Consider the following 14399-nt stretch of genomic DNA (forward strand, 5'->3'; position numbering starts at 1 on the left):
TGCCAGCATTTGGCCAATTTCCCTCTAAACCCTTACTATTCATGTATCCATCCAGATGCCTTTTAAATGTTGTAATTGCACCAGTTTCAACCACTTCCTGTCGCAGCTCATTTCATGCATGCACATCCCTCTGCGTGAATAAGTTGCTCCTTAGATCCCTTTTAAATCTTCCTCCTCTCACCTGAAACCTATGCCCTCTAGTTTGGGCTCCCCCATCCCAGGAAAAATACCTTGTCTATTTACTCTAATGATGTTATAAACCTCTATATGGTCACCCCTCAGCATCTGAAACTCCATGAAAATAGCCCCAGCCTATTCAGCCTCTCCCTACAGCTCAAATGCACCAACCCAGCAGCATCATTCTCATTCATTAAAAGAATATTCAGGTTTACCTTTTGTGGTCAGCAATGTCATCTCGTTTTGATTCACTACAGATGTACCTCAGCTTAGAATATGTAGGTTAGACTCCAACTGATTGCAAGGGCTTTCACCCGAACTGACTGCAATCCAAACAATTAGAGTCAACAACAATTTCTTCAGTGTACAAACAATCTGTCGGGCACATTAATTCAAAGGCCAAAGGTAAGCTAGCTCGAGAACATCAGTTTTGTTCGTCTTGACTTTAAGGTTAAATTATTTTAAATTTTGGACAAATTGAATCCAAAATTTCCTGCCACAGAGTTTATGCATAAGTGGTTATATTTAAAAATGTAGAACATGAGAAGAAAATGGAAATGCAGCAGTAACTTTGGGTGAAAGGCGATATCAATGTGTGACAGATGGAGGCAGGAGAGGTAGCCTATGAAGCTTCAAAAAGGAGATAAACAGGTTCTCACCAACAAGCAAATGCTCCAGTGCAATACGGTGAATAAATGAACTAATGTTCCCTTTTTGCTTTACTATCTTATAGCCTGGAATTTCCTAAAACAGTACAACCAGGGCACTACACCAACTCACCGTGTAGTTAATTACACAAGAATTCCCTGATATGGCATAACCTGAAAGCTACATTGATCCCTCCTATTAGAACATTAGCACATTCAAACTGGAAACAATGGGATATGAAAACATTCTAAAACAATCGGAAAGCAAAAGCAGGCCCTGAGAAAAGCACCAAAAGAATGACAGCTTTGAATCAAAGAATCCCTACTAGTGTGGAAGCAAGTCCATCAAGTCCACACTGAGTCTCCAAATAGAATTCCACCCAGACCCACCCCCTTACCCTATCAACTCTTCTTTTCCCATGACCAATCTGCCTAGCCCACACATCCCTGAAAACTATGGGCAATTTAGCATGGCCAATCCACACACCTTTGGACTGTGTGCGGAAACCAAAGCAGGTGGAGGAAACCCATGCAGATATGGGGAGAATGTGCAAACCCCAGAGACAGTCACCACCTGAGGGTGGATTAAAAACCAGGTCCCTGGTGCTATGAGGCAGAAGTGCTAACCACTGAGCCACCATACCATCCCATGTCACCCCTAGAATTTATATCACTCAGTATGATGTTTTAAAGGTGCATTGAAAAATTAGGGAGGGGAACAGATTTTGACTTCTGGGAACTATCCAAGGAGATAGTCCCTTGGAGGGAGCTCCTCTTCAGGCAGTGAAAAGATCCCAATGATATAACTATTCCAGATTCTCATAAATTCAGCTCATTTGCTGTAGGGATCCAAAGTCACAGCTGGCACAGTTTTTCAGATCAAGGGACAGAGCTGTCTGTTTTGAGATTGTGATTAGTGCCTTGGGGCATCAGGATCCAAATTCATACTGAGAAGCCCATAGGACCACTGTGGACACCTGGCATTTTGCCATTTTCTCACTGTAGGCTATGTTAACAGGGCAAAGAAGACTACTGACCCTCATTTTGAGGCAGTTACTACTCCATAGACACCACGGGATGGCCACTTAACACTAGCAAGAATTTTTTAAAAACTTTAAAAAACACCACCTGAAAATTTCTTTCCAAGACACATAACATCTTATTGTTCTGTCACTGACCACCTTCCCAAAACAATAAATGTCAGAGATGCTCATATTCCGTGACTGAAAAAAACAAAATGACCATGAGCCTGTGGCACCTTGATTTTTAAGTGTTTTCCTTTAATATTTGGCATCAATTCAAATAAATTAATAGACTCCATTTTTTCACACAGCTTTGTTACATATGATTAAAGAACAGAAACACTATTCAGTCTGAATGGTCTATCCTAGTGTTCATGCTCCATACATGTAATCTGTTGCTCTACATGATTAATCTACATTATTAATGTATCATATTGCTCTCTTTCACATACTTATCTAGTTTACCATTGAATGTACCCATACTATTTGCCTCATCTACTTCTGTGGAAAGAAGTCAAATCACACTCAGTGAAGCTGTTTCTCAAGAATTCCTTATCACATTTATTAATGAGCATAGTTAATAAGTGACAAAGGTTTAAATAGAGGCTTCAACATGTGAGTCATGGCAGAACAGAAGCTCTCTCCTGAGTCAATAGTAGGACGTTCAAGTTCCCCTCCAAATACTTAAGCATAAAACAGAAAGCTGAGCTTTCACTGAAGTTCAGTGGAAACTGAGATATTAAATCAAGGCCTTCACCACCCTCACAGGTGGACACAAAGATCCTTCAGCTGTACTTCAAGGTGAAGTGGGGCAGTTCCAATTTCCTAAATGGCATTTATCCCTCAACCAACATCATTACTAATAGACTATCTTGACACTTCACAATTTGGCCGTGAAATGCAGTTGGACACTCTGTGGATGTAAAAGACATATTAATTCAACATCTTTATTGGTTTAAAGATGCTGGTCTGGATTTCATGGAATGAGTTCAGAAAGATGTTGGAATAATCCTGTCTTGAGCTGCAGCATTCCTAAGTATCAACCTTCTGGCCTTCATGAAGGAAGCGTTGAGGGGTTTAAAAAAAAGAACAGATTCCATTTAAACCTTGAGAATGCAATGAACCAGTGAAAACCAGTCATCAGATGTACACATATTGTTAAATTAATAAGATATTTAATGTACTCTCAATGATTTAAGATATTTCACTTTTGGAAACAATAACAATTACAATCAATATTGCTCAAGTTGTTCAGTGTACGCCACAGAGAGCTGAAAGCAGAAGTACAAAGGGCAGTGTACATATGCTCTGACGGGGACAAAGGACTATGTGGATAATCAAGCCTCACTACTCCACTGTCCACATCACTGCAGCAAATGCGTTGATTCAATTACTAAAATGGTTAATTGCTTTTATTTAGTATGAAATAGAAATATCCATCAGGTTTCTTCAATGAACTCAAAATGGCAAACTCTGTTAATCCGAAATTAAAACAATATCCTCTCACTTCCACAAACAGGCACACAACAAAAGCAAGTTACATCTTTGCAAAGATGATGCGTTTATTAAAAAGAAGTGGCAAAAAGAGAAGAATAAAAATCCTGTCTGTCTAGAAACAAAGGATAAAATGTGCTTACTTATTAGGATAGCTGAATTTCCTGTACAGCTGTAGATTGGTGACAAAGATCCTATAAAGAAACAGGATTTCAGGACAGAGATGTCAGCTTTTGGGGTATCTTTCTTACGTTGACTGCAGGATCTACAGAACAGAATCCTAGGACTAGACAGGGTAGTAAAGCAACCATTAGCATTAGCCCCAGTAGTCTCAAAACCTGAGTTTTTCAAAAATCAGTAATTTGGCAATAACCCCAACTCTGATCATCCTGAAACCTTTGCTTAGCAACTTCTTCAAAGTCACCCGATTTACTGCAAAAAAAATTAGAATCCCTACAGTGGGGAAGCAAGCCATTCAGCCCACTGAATCCTCCAAACAGCATCCCACCCAGACTCACACCCCACACAATTCCTGTAACTCTGCATTTTGCATGGCTAATCCACCTAGCCTGCACATCCCTGGACACTATGGGCAATCTAGCATTGCCAATCCACTGAACCTGCACATCTTTAGTCTGTGGAAGGGAACTGGAGCACTGGAGGAAACCCATGCAGACACAGGGTAAATATGCAAACTCCACACAGACAGCCGCACAAGGGTGGACTCGAACCCAGGTCCCTAGCCCGGTGAGGCAACAGTACTAACCACTGAGCCACCACATCTCCCCTAAGAAGTTGGCTTATAGCAAGAACACCTAAAATGTTTGGCGTCATTACTAAGAAATCACATAATTTCAATCCAGAAAATGTCCAAGTTGTCTAGTAGCAGTTTGAACAGCCTAGAAGGGATGCAAACTTGAATATCTGCGGTCAGCAACTGGTTTAGGTATGCATTGTAGGCATTAAAAACATTAGCAATGTATATGTTGCTTATACTACAAATATAATTGAACTTAAATCATTGCAATATCTATGTGCCTGAAATCAGATGATGGGGAGATGTGCATCTTCAATCAAGGGCAATTGTTTCCATGCTGTATGACTCTACGATTTTAAGAAAGTGAAAGGCACAATCAAGAAATTAAATTCAGTTCATGCACTTACTCTGCAGTCTGTGGAGGGAGAAGGTGTTGCAGAAGGAGCTTATATCTGAATGGTTAATGCATCATTACTGTTTAGCGATTAGATTCAGATGTGAATCATTCAGAATTGGAATGGGATAGAACTGTGTTTGTAGGTATTTTCTAATCAACCTGTTCAGAGATGTTATTACATACCTCTGCAGCAGGTGGGATTTGAATCTGGGCCTCCTGGCATAGAGACAGGGATACTACTACTGTGCCAAAAGAGCCCTGCTATTGTGCTTTTAACACAATATGAATGTTTAGCAATAGGAAGAGCACACCATTCAATTCTTTGAGTTAATCTGATCAATAATATCATAGCTAATCTCCAACTTTACTACATATACTCTCCTTGGTTCCATAACCTGGAATCACAAGGATCTATCCAATCACAGTTTTAACATTTGCAGTTGGCCCCCAAACACAGCAGATTACTGGGGAGATAGTTCCAGACCTACACTTCATAGAAAGGGAAGATGCGCTTTCTGACATTACCCATAAAAAACCTGCCTTTAATCTAAACTGAGGACTACTTCAGATGTGATCAAACCTGAGCCCTGTACAGTCATAAAATAAATTCCATCCCTTGTAGATCTTACTCCTCACACAGTTAAACAGCCACAATTTTCTCCATCAAGTTATAGACTTCATTCTTCACATCAGCTGAAGCCAGGGCCTTGTCCTGAGGGATGCATTGCATGTAGCCCCTCCCAGTCCTCTCTCCCAAATGTTGGTTTTCAAATGCAAAACTGGACGTTAGCAGAAACACACGGCAGGGTCACCAAATGCAAGGTTAATGCCAGTCTCCCAATTTGTTGACAAACCTGCACTTCCTAACAGGAACCACACCCAGTGAACAGGGATCAGGAGTACTGCGGAGATTGCTGATTGCCATTCTTGGACGATTGACACCAAGAGTCACAATGCTGCCCCAGCCAGGTCAGATAATTCAATACAATCATTTGACTGTATGGCCCAGTCCCACTTAGGGCTATGCACAAAGCACACAGTAATAAGGAGAGCAACTGTCCATCTCCAATGGCATCAGGCAGAGTCTGCATTATTTCACATGCTGTCATACGTAGTTTCAGGACCATTCATGATCATTCAACAGACTTGGGAATTGAAGCTTTATTTATTTTATAGAATTACATTATGTAGAGAATGTCCGGTGCTAGATGGAGAAAGAAGATGGCACCAGGCAAAGAAGCCTGGTGAAGTATGTTTAAGAAGGATCTTCAGGAGTGGGGCATCACCTAAACTGGAGCAAGAAATTGTGACAGACTAGGGCTAGTAGCAGAGTCGTGCTGCTAATGCCTTCACATTAGACAAGAGAAACTAAATCTAAATTAAAGAAAACAGCACAAATAGATCATTAGGTCCAAGTACCAATGCTAGTGTTTATGTTCCACGCAGTCCTCATCTGTATCCTCATGGTCTCATTCTATTCCTCTCTCCCTGGTGAGTTGGATTACTTGACATGCCAGAATCTCCTGGCTAACTGGTCAGGGGGAATCCTGCCAAGGGGAACGCCAGCTGCCCAGTAGCCACTGGTTGAGAGGAGGCTGGAGGTGGATTTCTTCACTCAGCATGAGGGGGTGCCAACTCAGAATTGCTAGCCAGAGGCTGACAGTTCTACACAGCAGAGAGACATAATGTCAGATCAGGACAGGGATAAATAATTGGGAAATATGCTGGTTGCCAAACTGGCTATTTAGCTTAGGCATCTCCCACCATTCGTTAAATCCCAGTAGTGGAAGGCTACCTGGCACCAGTCCCACCACTGTTATAAGGTGGTGGGTAAGTGGTGGGCAGACTCCTGCTGGATTTAACAAGCTGCTCCCACCCCAATGTTTAAGCCAACCAGCAGAGAAGTGTAAAATCCAGCTCCACATGATTGTCCAGTTTAACTTCTCTAATGCAGTGCTACAGTTCCTACAAACACAGATTTTAAGTAACAGTAGGCCAATCAGCTCTTATAAGTCTGCACTTCTATTCGTTAGGATCTGGCTGATCAGATTGTAGACCCAGCTCCACTTTCCTGGCAATCCATATATACATAGTCTCTTGATTGACAAGCAAGTCAATCTAATTCAACCTTCAAAATACTCCCTGAAACCACTTTTGCAATTTGATTGGGAAGTGAATTCAACAATCTAACTCAGCTAAGAAAGAAAATTCTTCTCATCTCACCTTAAATAGAAGATCCCTTATTTTTAAACTATGTTCCCAAGGTCTGGTCATTCCCACAAGGCAACATCCACTAAGCAGCCACTTTGTCGAGTCTCTTCAGGTTCTTACATGTTTCAATAAGATCACCTCTCATTCTTCTGAACTCCAATGGATGCAGATTCAGCCTGCTGTATGACATCTGTCTCAACCACTCCCTGTAATAATGTGTTTCACCTTGTCACCACTCTCTGAATAAAGAAGTTTGATGTGAATTCCTTATTGGATTTATTTAAATAGACGAACAAATCATTGACAGCTGGAATTATAATAACAATTTACTTTACAAGCTCAAAACAGAAGTAATTTGTAGTTCCTTTCAGTTTGTAGTTTTGATTCCAAGCTTCTCCAAGGAATGTGAAAATAAAACTACACTTATCTGAAGCAGGCACTGAAATCCACAACACATTGTCCAGCTCTGCATTCAGTAATGTTCAAGTACAGATCCATCATCATTGAGCCGTATTCTGCAGTATTTTTAAATGATTTACAAACTGTGATCACGTTTTTATACTTATGAAAACTAGAAATTGAGCAAGATGGGGTAGGATAAATTGAAGGTACAGGTTCTGATGGAGTTAACTCTGGCAAGCTCCTGATAGTGTTTAACTGTGATACTGTTGTATTGGTTGTATAATGCAGGTGATTCTAGACACCCATTGAAACCTGGTTCCAGTGATTTCTCAGACTGGATCGACAGTGGCTGTTGCTTTGGCTGATTGAGCTAATTCTAGCAAAGCTGCAAACTGTGTGAAAGTTGACATCTGCAAACCTAGTTTCTGGACCTGGGAAAGACAAAAAAAACATCATTGAGACAATCACAGATAGACAGACAGACAAATATCACAGAGGCATATATGATAAATATAACTGATTTATTGACAATTGTATGTTATTAAGAGTATATTACTTGCTAGGACTACAGGTCATAGTTATGAAGAAAGCTGGAAAAATTGGGTGTTTTAAACTGGAACAGTAAGGGTTAAAGGGAATCATACACAGTTTTCAAAAATTAAATAAACTTTTGACAATGTAAGAAAGGCAATGGTTAGCCAACAAGGGACAGAGACAGAGTCATAATTAGACTTATGGTAATGAAAGGGTTTAAACTGGATCTGACCTTTTATCGAACAATATTACCTTCTCCAATACAATTCTACAATTGCTATGAATGCACAAATTAGGAATTAGAATAGGCCAATCAGCCTTGAAGGCTGCTCTTCTATTCGTTTAGATTGTAGCTAAGCAGATTGTGGTACGAACTCCACTTTCCTCCTAACCCCTATACACTCAGACTGGTCTGTCAATCAAGGATACTTTTGTAGGTCTGAGAGGAAGAGAATTACACACTCTAACGAACCAAAGGGCGGGGGGGGGGAAATCTTCTCATCTTCTCTTAAATGGGACAGCCTTATTTTTGAACAGCATAAGTCTCTCAGAAAATGAAGCTGGGGAAATAATGGGGAACCAGGAAATGGCAGAGGAATTGAATAAACACTTGGCTTTAGTCTTCACTGTATAGTTCCCAAAAGGTATTCCAAAATTACTAAATAATAAAGGGGTAAAAGGCTAAATCTAGAGAAAAAGTACAGGGAAGTTAATGGTACCAAAGGCAGATAAATCTGTTGGAGCTGACAGATTGTGTCCTGGAACATTAATGGAAGTGGCTACTTAGATAATGGGCACACTGGTAGTAATCTTCCAAGAATTCTTAGATTCTGACTGCATTTGTGGGTGACACAAAATACAAGGGAAGTGATGAGGATGACACTAATTGCAGATAATAGGAGGGCAGACAGATTGTGGGCTTTTATTGCAAAGGGAATTTGGTATAAAATAGGAAAGTCTTGCCAAACCTATACAAGGCACGAGTCAGACCGAATCTGGCATACAGTGAACAGTTTTTATCTAAGGCAAGATATACTGGCATTGAAGGGAGTCCACACAGCAAGTTCACCAAGTTGATTCCTATTATGGGGTGGGGGGGGGGGGGGGGGGGTGGTTTCTTCTGAGGAGAGGTGGTACAACATTGGAGTTTAGGAGAACGAGAGAAGTTCTTATTGAGCATATAAGATTCTTAGTTTAGATCCAGAGAGGTCATTTCCCCTTCTGGGAGAGTCTAGGGCTAGAGGGCATTAACACAGATGAAGCCCATTTAAGATAGAAAGGATATTCTTCTCTCAGAGGGCAGTGAACCCGTGAAATTCTTTACGGCGGAGGATTGTCGAGGTTGTATCTTTAAGTATATCCAGTATATGAGATAAACAGGCTTTAAGTCAGTAGAGGAATCAAGCTTTATGAGGAAGGCCAGAAAGTGGAAGTGAGGATTATGAGATCAGCCGTGATCACATTGAATGGCAGAGCAGACTCATTGGCCAACTTCTGCTCCTTTGTCCTATAGTCCTCAAAGAACTCTAAATATTAGTCAACTACAACTTCCTTTTCACAAAGCCATGTTGACTCTGTTTGATGGCATTGATATTTTCTCAAATAACCTCATTAAGAGATTCCAGCATTTTCATTCAGAGATATTAAGCAAACTGACCTGTAGTTTAGCTTTCTGCAGATATGGTCATTTGAATTCAGAGCAGTAGGCCATTCAGTTTCTTGAGCCTCCACTGCCATTCAATAAGATTATGGCTAATCTGATTACTCCACATTCTCTCCTACCAATAGAAACCTTTCACTCCCTTGCTTATCTATCTGACTTAAAAAGATTCAAAGAATCTGCTCTTACTACCAGTCAGGAATAGTGTTCTGAAGACTCACAACCTTATCGCCTTCCTTTCTTGAATAGAAAAGTTACATTCATTATTTTCTAATCTGATGGCATCTTTCCAGAATTTAGGGAATTTTGGAAAATTAAATCCTATGTATTATTATCTCGGTGTCTACTATTCAGGTTTATTGCCTCGATCATTTTCTCCCCATCTTTAAACCACATCTTTTCTGGCCTAAATTGCCATGGTGGATAGACTTCGGGAATCAGAAAATGAGAATCTCACCACAGGAGCCCTAGCCTTTGCATTATAGGCTAATCCAGTTCAATCTCTGGCCAATGAAAACCTCCAGATGTTGATAATGGGTACTCGGAGATGGTAATATAATTGAATCTCAATGGGTGATAGTTAGATTCTATCTTGCTGGAGATGATCACTGCCCATCACTTGAGTGGCACAAATTTTACTTGCCACTGATCAGCCCAAGCATGGATATTGTCCAGGTCTTGCTGCATTTGGACATGGACTGCTTCAGTAATGGAGGAGTCATGAGTAGTGCTGTACATTGTGCAATCATCAGTAAACATACCCAGCTATGGCCTCATGATAGAGGGAAGGTCATTGATGAAGCAGCTGAAGATGGATGGCCCTAGGGCACGACCCTGAGGAACTCCTGTACAGATACTCTGGACCTGAGATGGCTGACCTCCAGCGACCACAACCATCTTCCTTTGTGCCAGGTACGATTCCGTTCAGTTCACTAGATATTTTCAGCTTTTGAATTTTAATCCTTTAGGAATGAATGCTGTGATTTATTTACTTTTATTTAAGTGTTTTATGAGCCAACATTGCTATTTTTAGAGATTGGAGCACTCTTCTCCTCTGCCCGCTTTAGACTTTATGACCCAAGTATCATGTGACCTCTTTATTCTTCTGGCCAAATGCACCACCTCACACTTATCCATTTTGAAATACATTTACCAATTAAATATTTATTTATATCTTCCTGCTGTGTAACAATATTTCTCTGCATTGACTACACTTGTAATTGGTGTTGTCAGCACACTTAGAAATTCCAAATTAAGTGAAGATTACAGGAAATTATTACTGTAAATTGTAAACATGAGCAACATGCTTATGAGCAACCTTATGAGCAACAATGCCCAGCATACCTTGTTTAACAGTTCAGCTTGTGTAAACCCTCATCAACTTACTTGATCATATAAGTATTCAATGTCCAAAGCGAGCTGCAACCTGATTTTGTTATCATCACTAATGCCACTAGTTGTTCCCATGCTGCTTGCAGCTGCAGATTTCCGTGCTTGTTTCAGTCGCTTGAGACTCTCCTCCATCTTTTTAACGGAGCTAAGAACGTCAGAAACTGTTTCATAATACCTGGAAAGAGGAAGCAATGTCTGGTTTACTGTAGTGTTACCATCCATTTAAGGATGTTAACCTCTAAAGAAAATACAAACATCTTGTTCTAATCAACAGGACGACACCATTATATTTCACATTATTTTATATAAAACACAAACTTTACTGTATACAGGACAAAGTAATCAAAATCAAAGCAATTAAATTAACACTATTGCTTATACATAGACAAACTGGGTCCTTAGGTCTACTCCTCACTTCCTCAAGAATTATTCTATATGTTACAATATCTAAAAGAGATTTACTTCTTTAGGGAACACCATGACATACCACATTCACTGGAATGTATCATTAATTCTCTTCAATTGCAGCAATTTGCAGGGATCAAGCTTTAACTTACCAACTCTAGATTATGGATGCCTCCTCTGTACCTTATACTGGTTACCTTAAAAGCATTCGAAAAGTAATCTGCTGGTTGCCTTGCCTGTCACAAGAATCCATAATGATGAATACAAATTCTTCCACTGTCTTCAAACTAGGCAATCTTCCAGCTTCTCTTCCCAATCAAAATTCAAACTGAGATAAGCTTCACTTGCATTCCACTCAGCGGATAAAGGAGTTCATTTTTTAAAAATCCTGTTTGCAGTGCTGGCCTAGTTAATCATTTACTTTCACTAACAGCGATCTGCAAACCACAGCAGATTCAAGCTGTAACTTTCGAGCTTGGATGGATCTGTATACATTATATAGACTCAATTCATTTCAATCTGCATAGAAATTTCAAATCTCGGGTTCAGTTTTTGTTTTCTTAAAATTGGTGAAGATCAGTTTTATTTCTATTACGGCTTTTTTAGTTACAGCTTGTTTCAAAAAAATGCAAATTTTGAAAGCACAGAATCCGTCACAATATGGCTTTAACCTTTAAGTGTAGTAGACTCCAAGCTTACACTGTTAATATTTTAACTCCTCAAAGAATGCTGTACTGTAAAATTACTTTGATCAATCAAGATTTTGGGAACCAGAAACTAGAGTGGGAATTCCAGAGTTTAAGTACCATTTGGTATAGTGCAGTGATGAAAATCAGGAATTCAAAAATTCGCATACAGGGCTCAAAGGATGAAAGGCTGGACAGAAACAGGAAGAGACTAAGTTATGAAAATGATTACAGTTGAAAATTGAGGCACTGCTATTCTGGACCAACAGAAGTCAGCTAGCACAGGGATGATGGGTCAGTTTGTTTTTGTGTGTGTTATGACACAAGCAGACTGACAATGACAGATGTTGCTGATGCATTAATGGTGAGTGAGTTGAAGAGAACGTCCCTGCTCTTACACAGCATCTCCTTACATTTTTGAGATATTTCACACAAATCAACAAATATTGGTAGTTGAAGTGGCAGTTGTCAATATAGGAATTGCAGCCATTTGTACACACTAAGTATTTACAAACAGCAATGAAATGAAAGAACACATAAATGAGGTGCTATTGCTTAAGAAAATAATTTGGGTGCAGCATCAGCAAAATCAACGTTTCTTCTCAAGTAATGCTGTGGGATTTTCTAACATACAACTAAGTTACCAAAGATGTGTGATAATGTGGGCTTCAGAACTTTGATTGCTATTCATGGATTGAAAAAAATTAACAAAGATAAACTGTTATGCATGAGAAACAGCAGTAATAACTCTGGAATAAACTTTCTTAAGATGCAAGGGCCAAGGACAAATTATTATAAAGGAATTAAAAGCAACATGCAAATTAACCAAGAAGTAATATAATCTACTGCCTGAGAGAGAGGAAATAACAACTGCTTGATAAGCCACTGCCTATGATAAGTGGGCAATTAAGAATACCTGCAGAAGTAATGTTCTGAAATAAAGCAGTTAATTGCAGGAAAAGCTGCGTCTTAAATGTAACTCCAAATGTAACAAGGAACAGCAGAGTTATTTTTGATAAGAAGGCAAGCTTGAGGTGTGCAGAACGTAATCAATGTCCAGGATGAAAGAATCTTTGAATCATCAATACAAACTTGAAAGGGAGAAAATTACGAGTCCAACACCAGAACAATCCAATAGCAGAACTTCTAAAAACAACATTGCATAAGGATCAAATCCTGAACATTTCTAGAGACAGATACTGTTTGTGGAATCCTGGTAAAGTTTCATCATTAATCAGGTAATAGCCAAGTTGAGTTGTGAGGCTTAACTTGCTTACTTGAGGGGTTTTATTTTGATTGCTACATGCAATGAAGTTTAAATCATTGTTTCAGTACTTGATAATTTATGACATTTCTTTGAAAGTAACCAAATTAAAGGTGACTTGTGGTGATTTCCCACAGCTTTGCATTACCACATAAAATCATATGAAAAAGACTACACTTCCTAAAATGCAGCACTCTTTCTTAATACTGCACCTTGTAACAACAGTGAAATGCAGTATTAATAAAAGTATGTAGGATAATAATTGTTAACAAAAACTACACAAGAGATTCCTCATAATTGCTTTATATCAGGAAAAATTACCTTTCACTGCAAATTCTGAGAGCACCTGACAGCCACTCCTCTATCCTCTTTTCTTTCACAACTGTTTTATATTCGGATTGAAGTTGGTGCAGGGGTTTCAAAGCATTTTCAACATATAAGGAAGCCTTGATAGGGACTTCCTAGAGGAAACAAAATAAAATAAAACTTTTAAAAATTGGCATTATTGGATGTGACAAATCCACAAAAAAAGAGATACAATTTTATCCTGCATCACTCCGACCAAATGAGGAGGTCAAGCAAGTTCAAATAAATTGTGCACAGTAAGCTCCCACAAGCAGCAAGTTGATAATCAGATAATCTGTCCCTTGGTGCTCTGATTGATCGGCAAATATTGGCCAGGACAGTGGTCCCCTACTCGTGTTCATCTTACATCTCCTGTCCCGCCCTGCGCCCCCAAGATCACAGGTGGGAACTCAGTTTATCATGCCTGCTGAAAGACAGTGCCAGCAACAATGTGGCACAGTTCTACGCAATGCTACTGCATTCCCGGCTTAGATTGTGCGCTCAGATTTCTGAAGGACAATGTGAACTCAAAACCTTCTGGTTCACAGGCAACAGCTGATGCCTAAACACAAAGCTCCTGATACTACCTGTAGGTAGCCTATCCACCTTCACACATTCGGATACAGATCTGTGTCTCATTAATCTTCACTTCTATGAATAAAACAAATTCAGTTTCATTATTCTGTATTCCCACCCTTGCAGCACAACCTCCTCTGTAGCACTGCATCAAAAACCAATGACTAATAACCAATATCATAGAACCCACTGTCTACTCACACGATAATGTGTCTGGAATGATAGGACTTTTTATATTTCTTTATGCATTTCAATATGTCTTCCTTCCTCCTGGATGCTTATAATGTTTAAACTAATCAGGTTCTCTGGCATTTTATTCCCATCCTTTTCCTTTCCATCACTTTTTATAAAACTATGTTAGCACCACATTTGTCCTTCTCCAAACCTATCTCAATAAAACGCTAAAAATACCATGCTACAGCAGGAATTT

The 14399-nt window shown here is 39.5% G+C and overlaps 1 protein-coding gene across 1 annotated transcript in view; it reads right to left on the reverse strand.

The window, feature by feature from the left end:
- Positions 1-2083: 2083 nt before the first annotated feature.
- cog2 (component of oligomeric golgi complex 2) overlaps positions 2084-14399 on the reverse strand; it is a 66315-nt gene continuing 53999 nt past the window's right edge. Inside the window, exons 16-18 of the mRNA XM_048531399.2 lie at positions 13370-13509; positions 10688-10868; positions 2084-7538 (exon numbers count right to left, since the gene is read on the reverse strand). Of these exons, the coding sequence (XP_048387356.2) occupies positions 7437-7538; positions 10688-10868; positions 13370-13509 (423 nt within the window). The 3' untranslated portion in view covers positions 2084-7436. The remainder of the gene's footprint in view (positions 7539-10687; positions 10869-13369; positions 13510-14399) is intronic.

This window comes from Stegostoma tigrinum, chromosome 4 (assembly GCF_030684315.1).
Source record: "Stegostoma tigrinum isolate sSteTig4 chromosome 4, sSteTig4.hap1, whole genome shotgun sequence".
Taxonomy (NCBI): domain Eukaryota; kingdom Metazoa; phylum Chordata; class Chondrichthyes; order Orectolobiformes; family Stegostomatidae; genus Stegostoma; species Stegostoma tigrinum.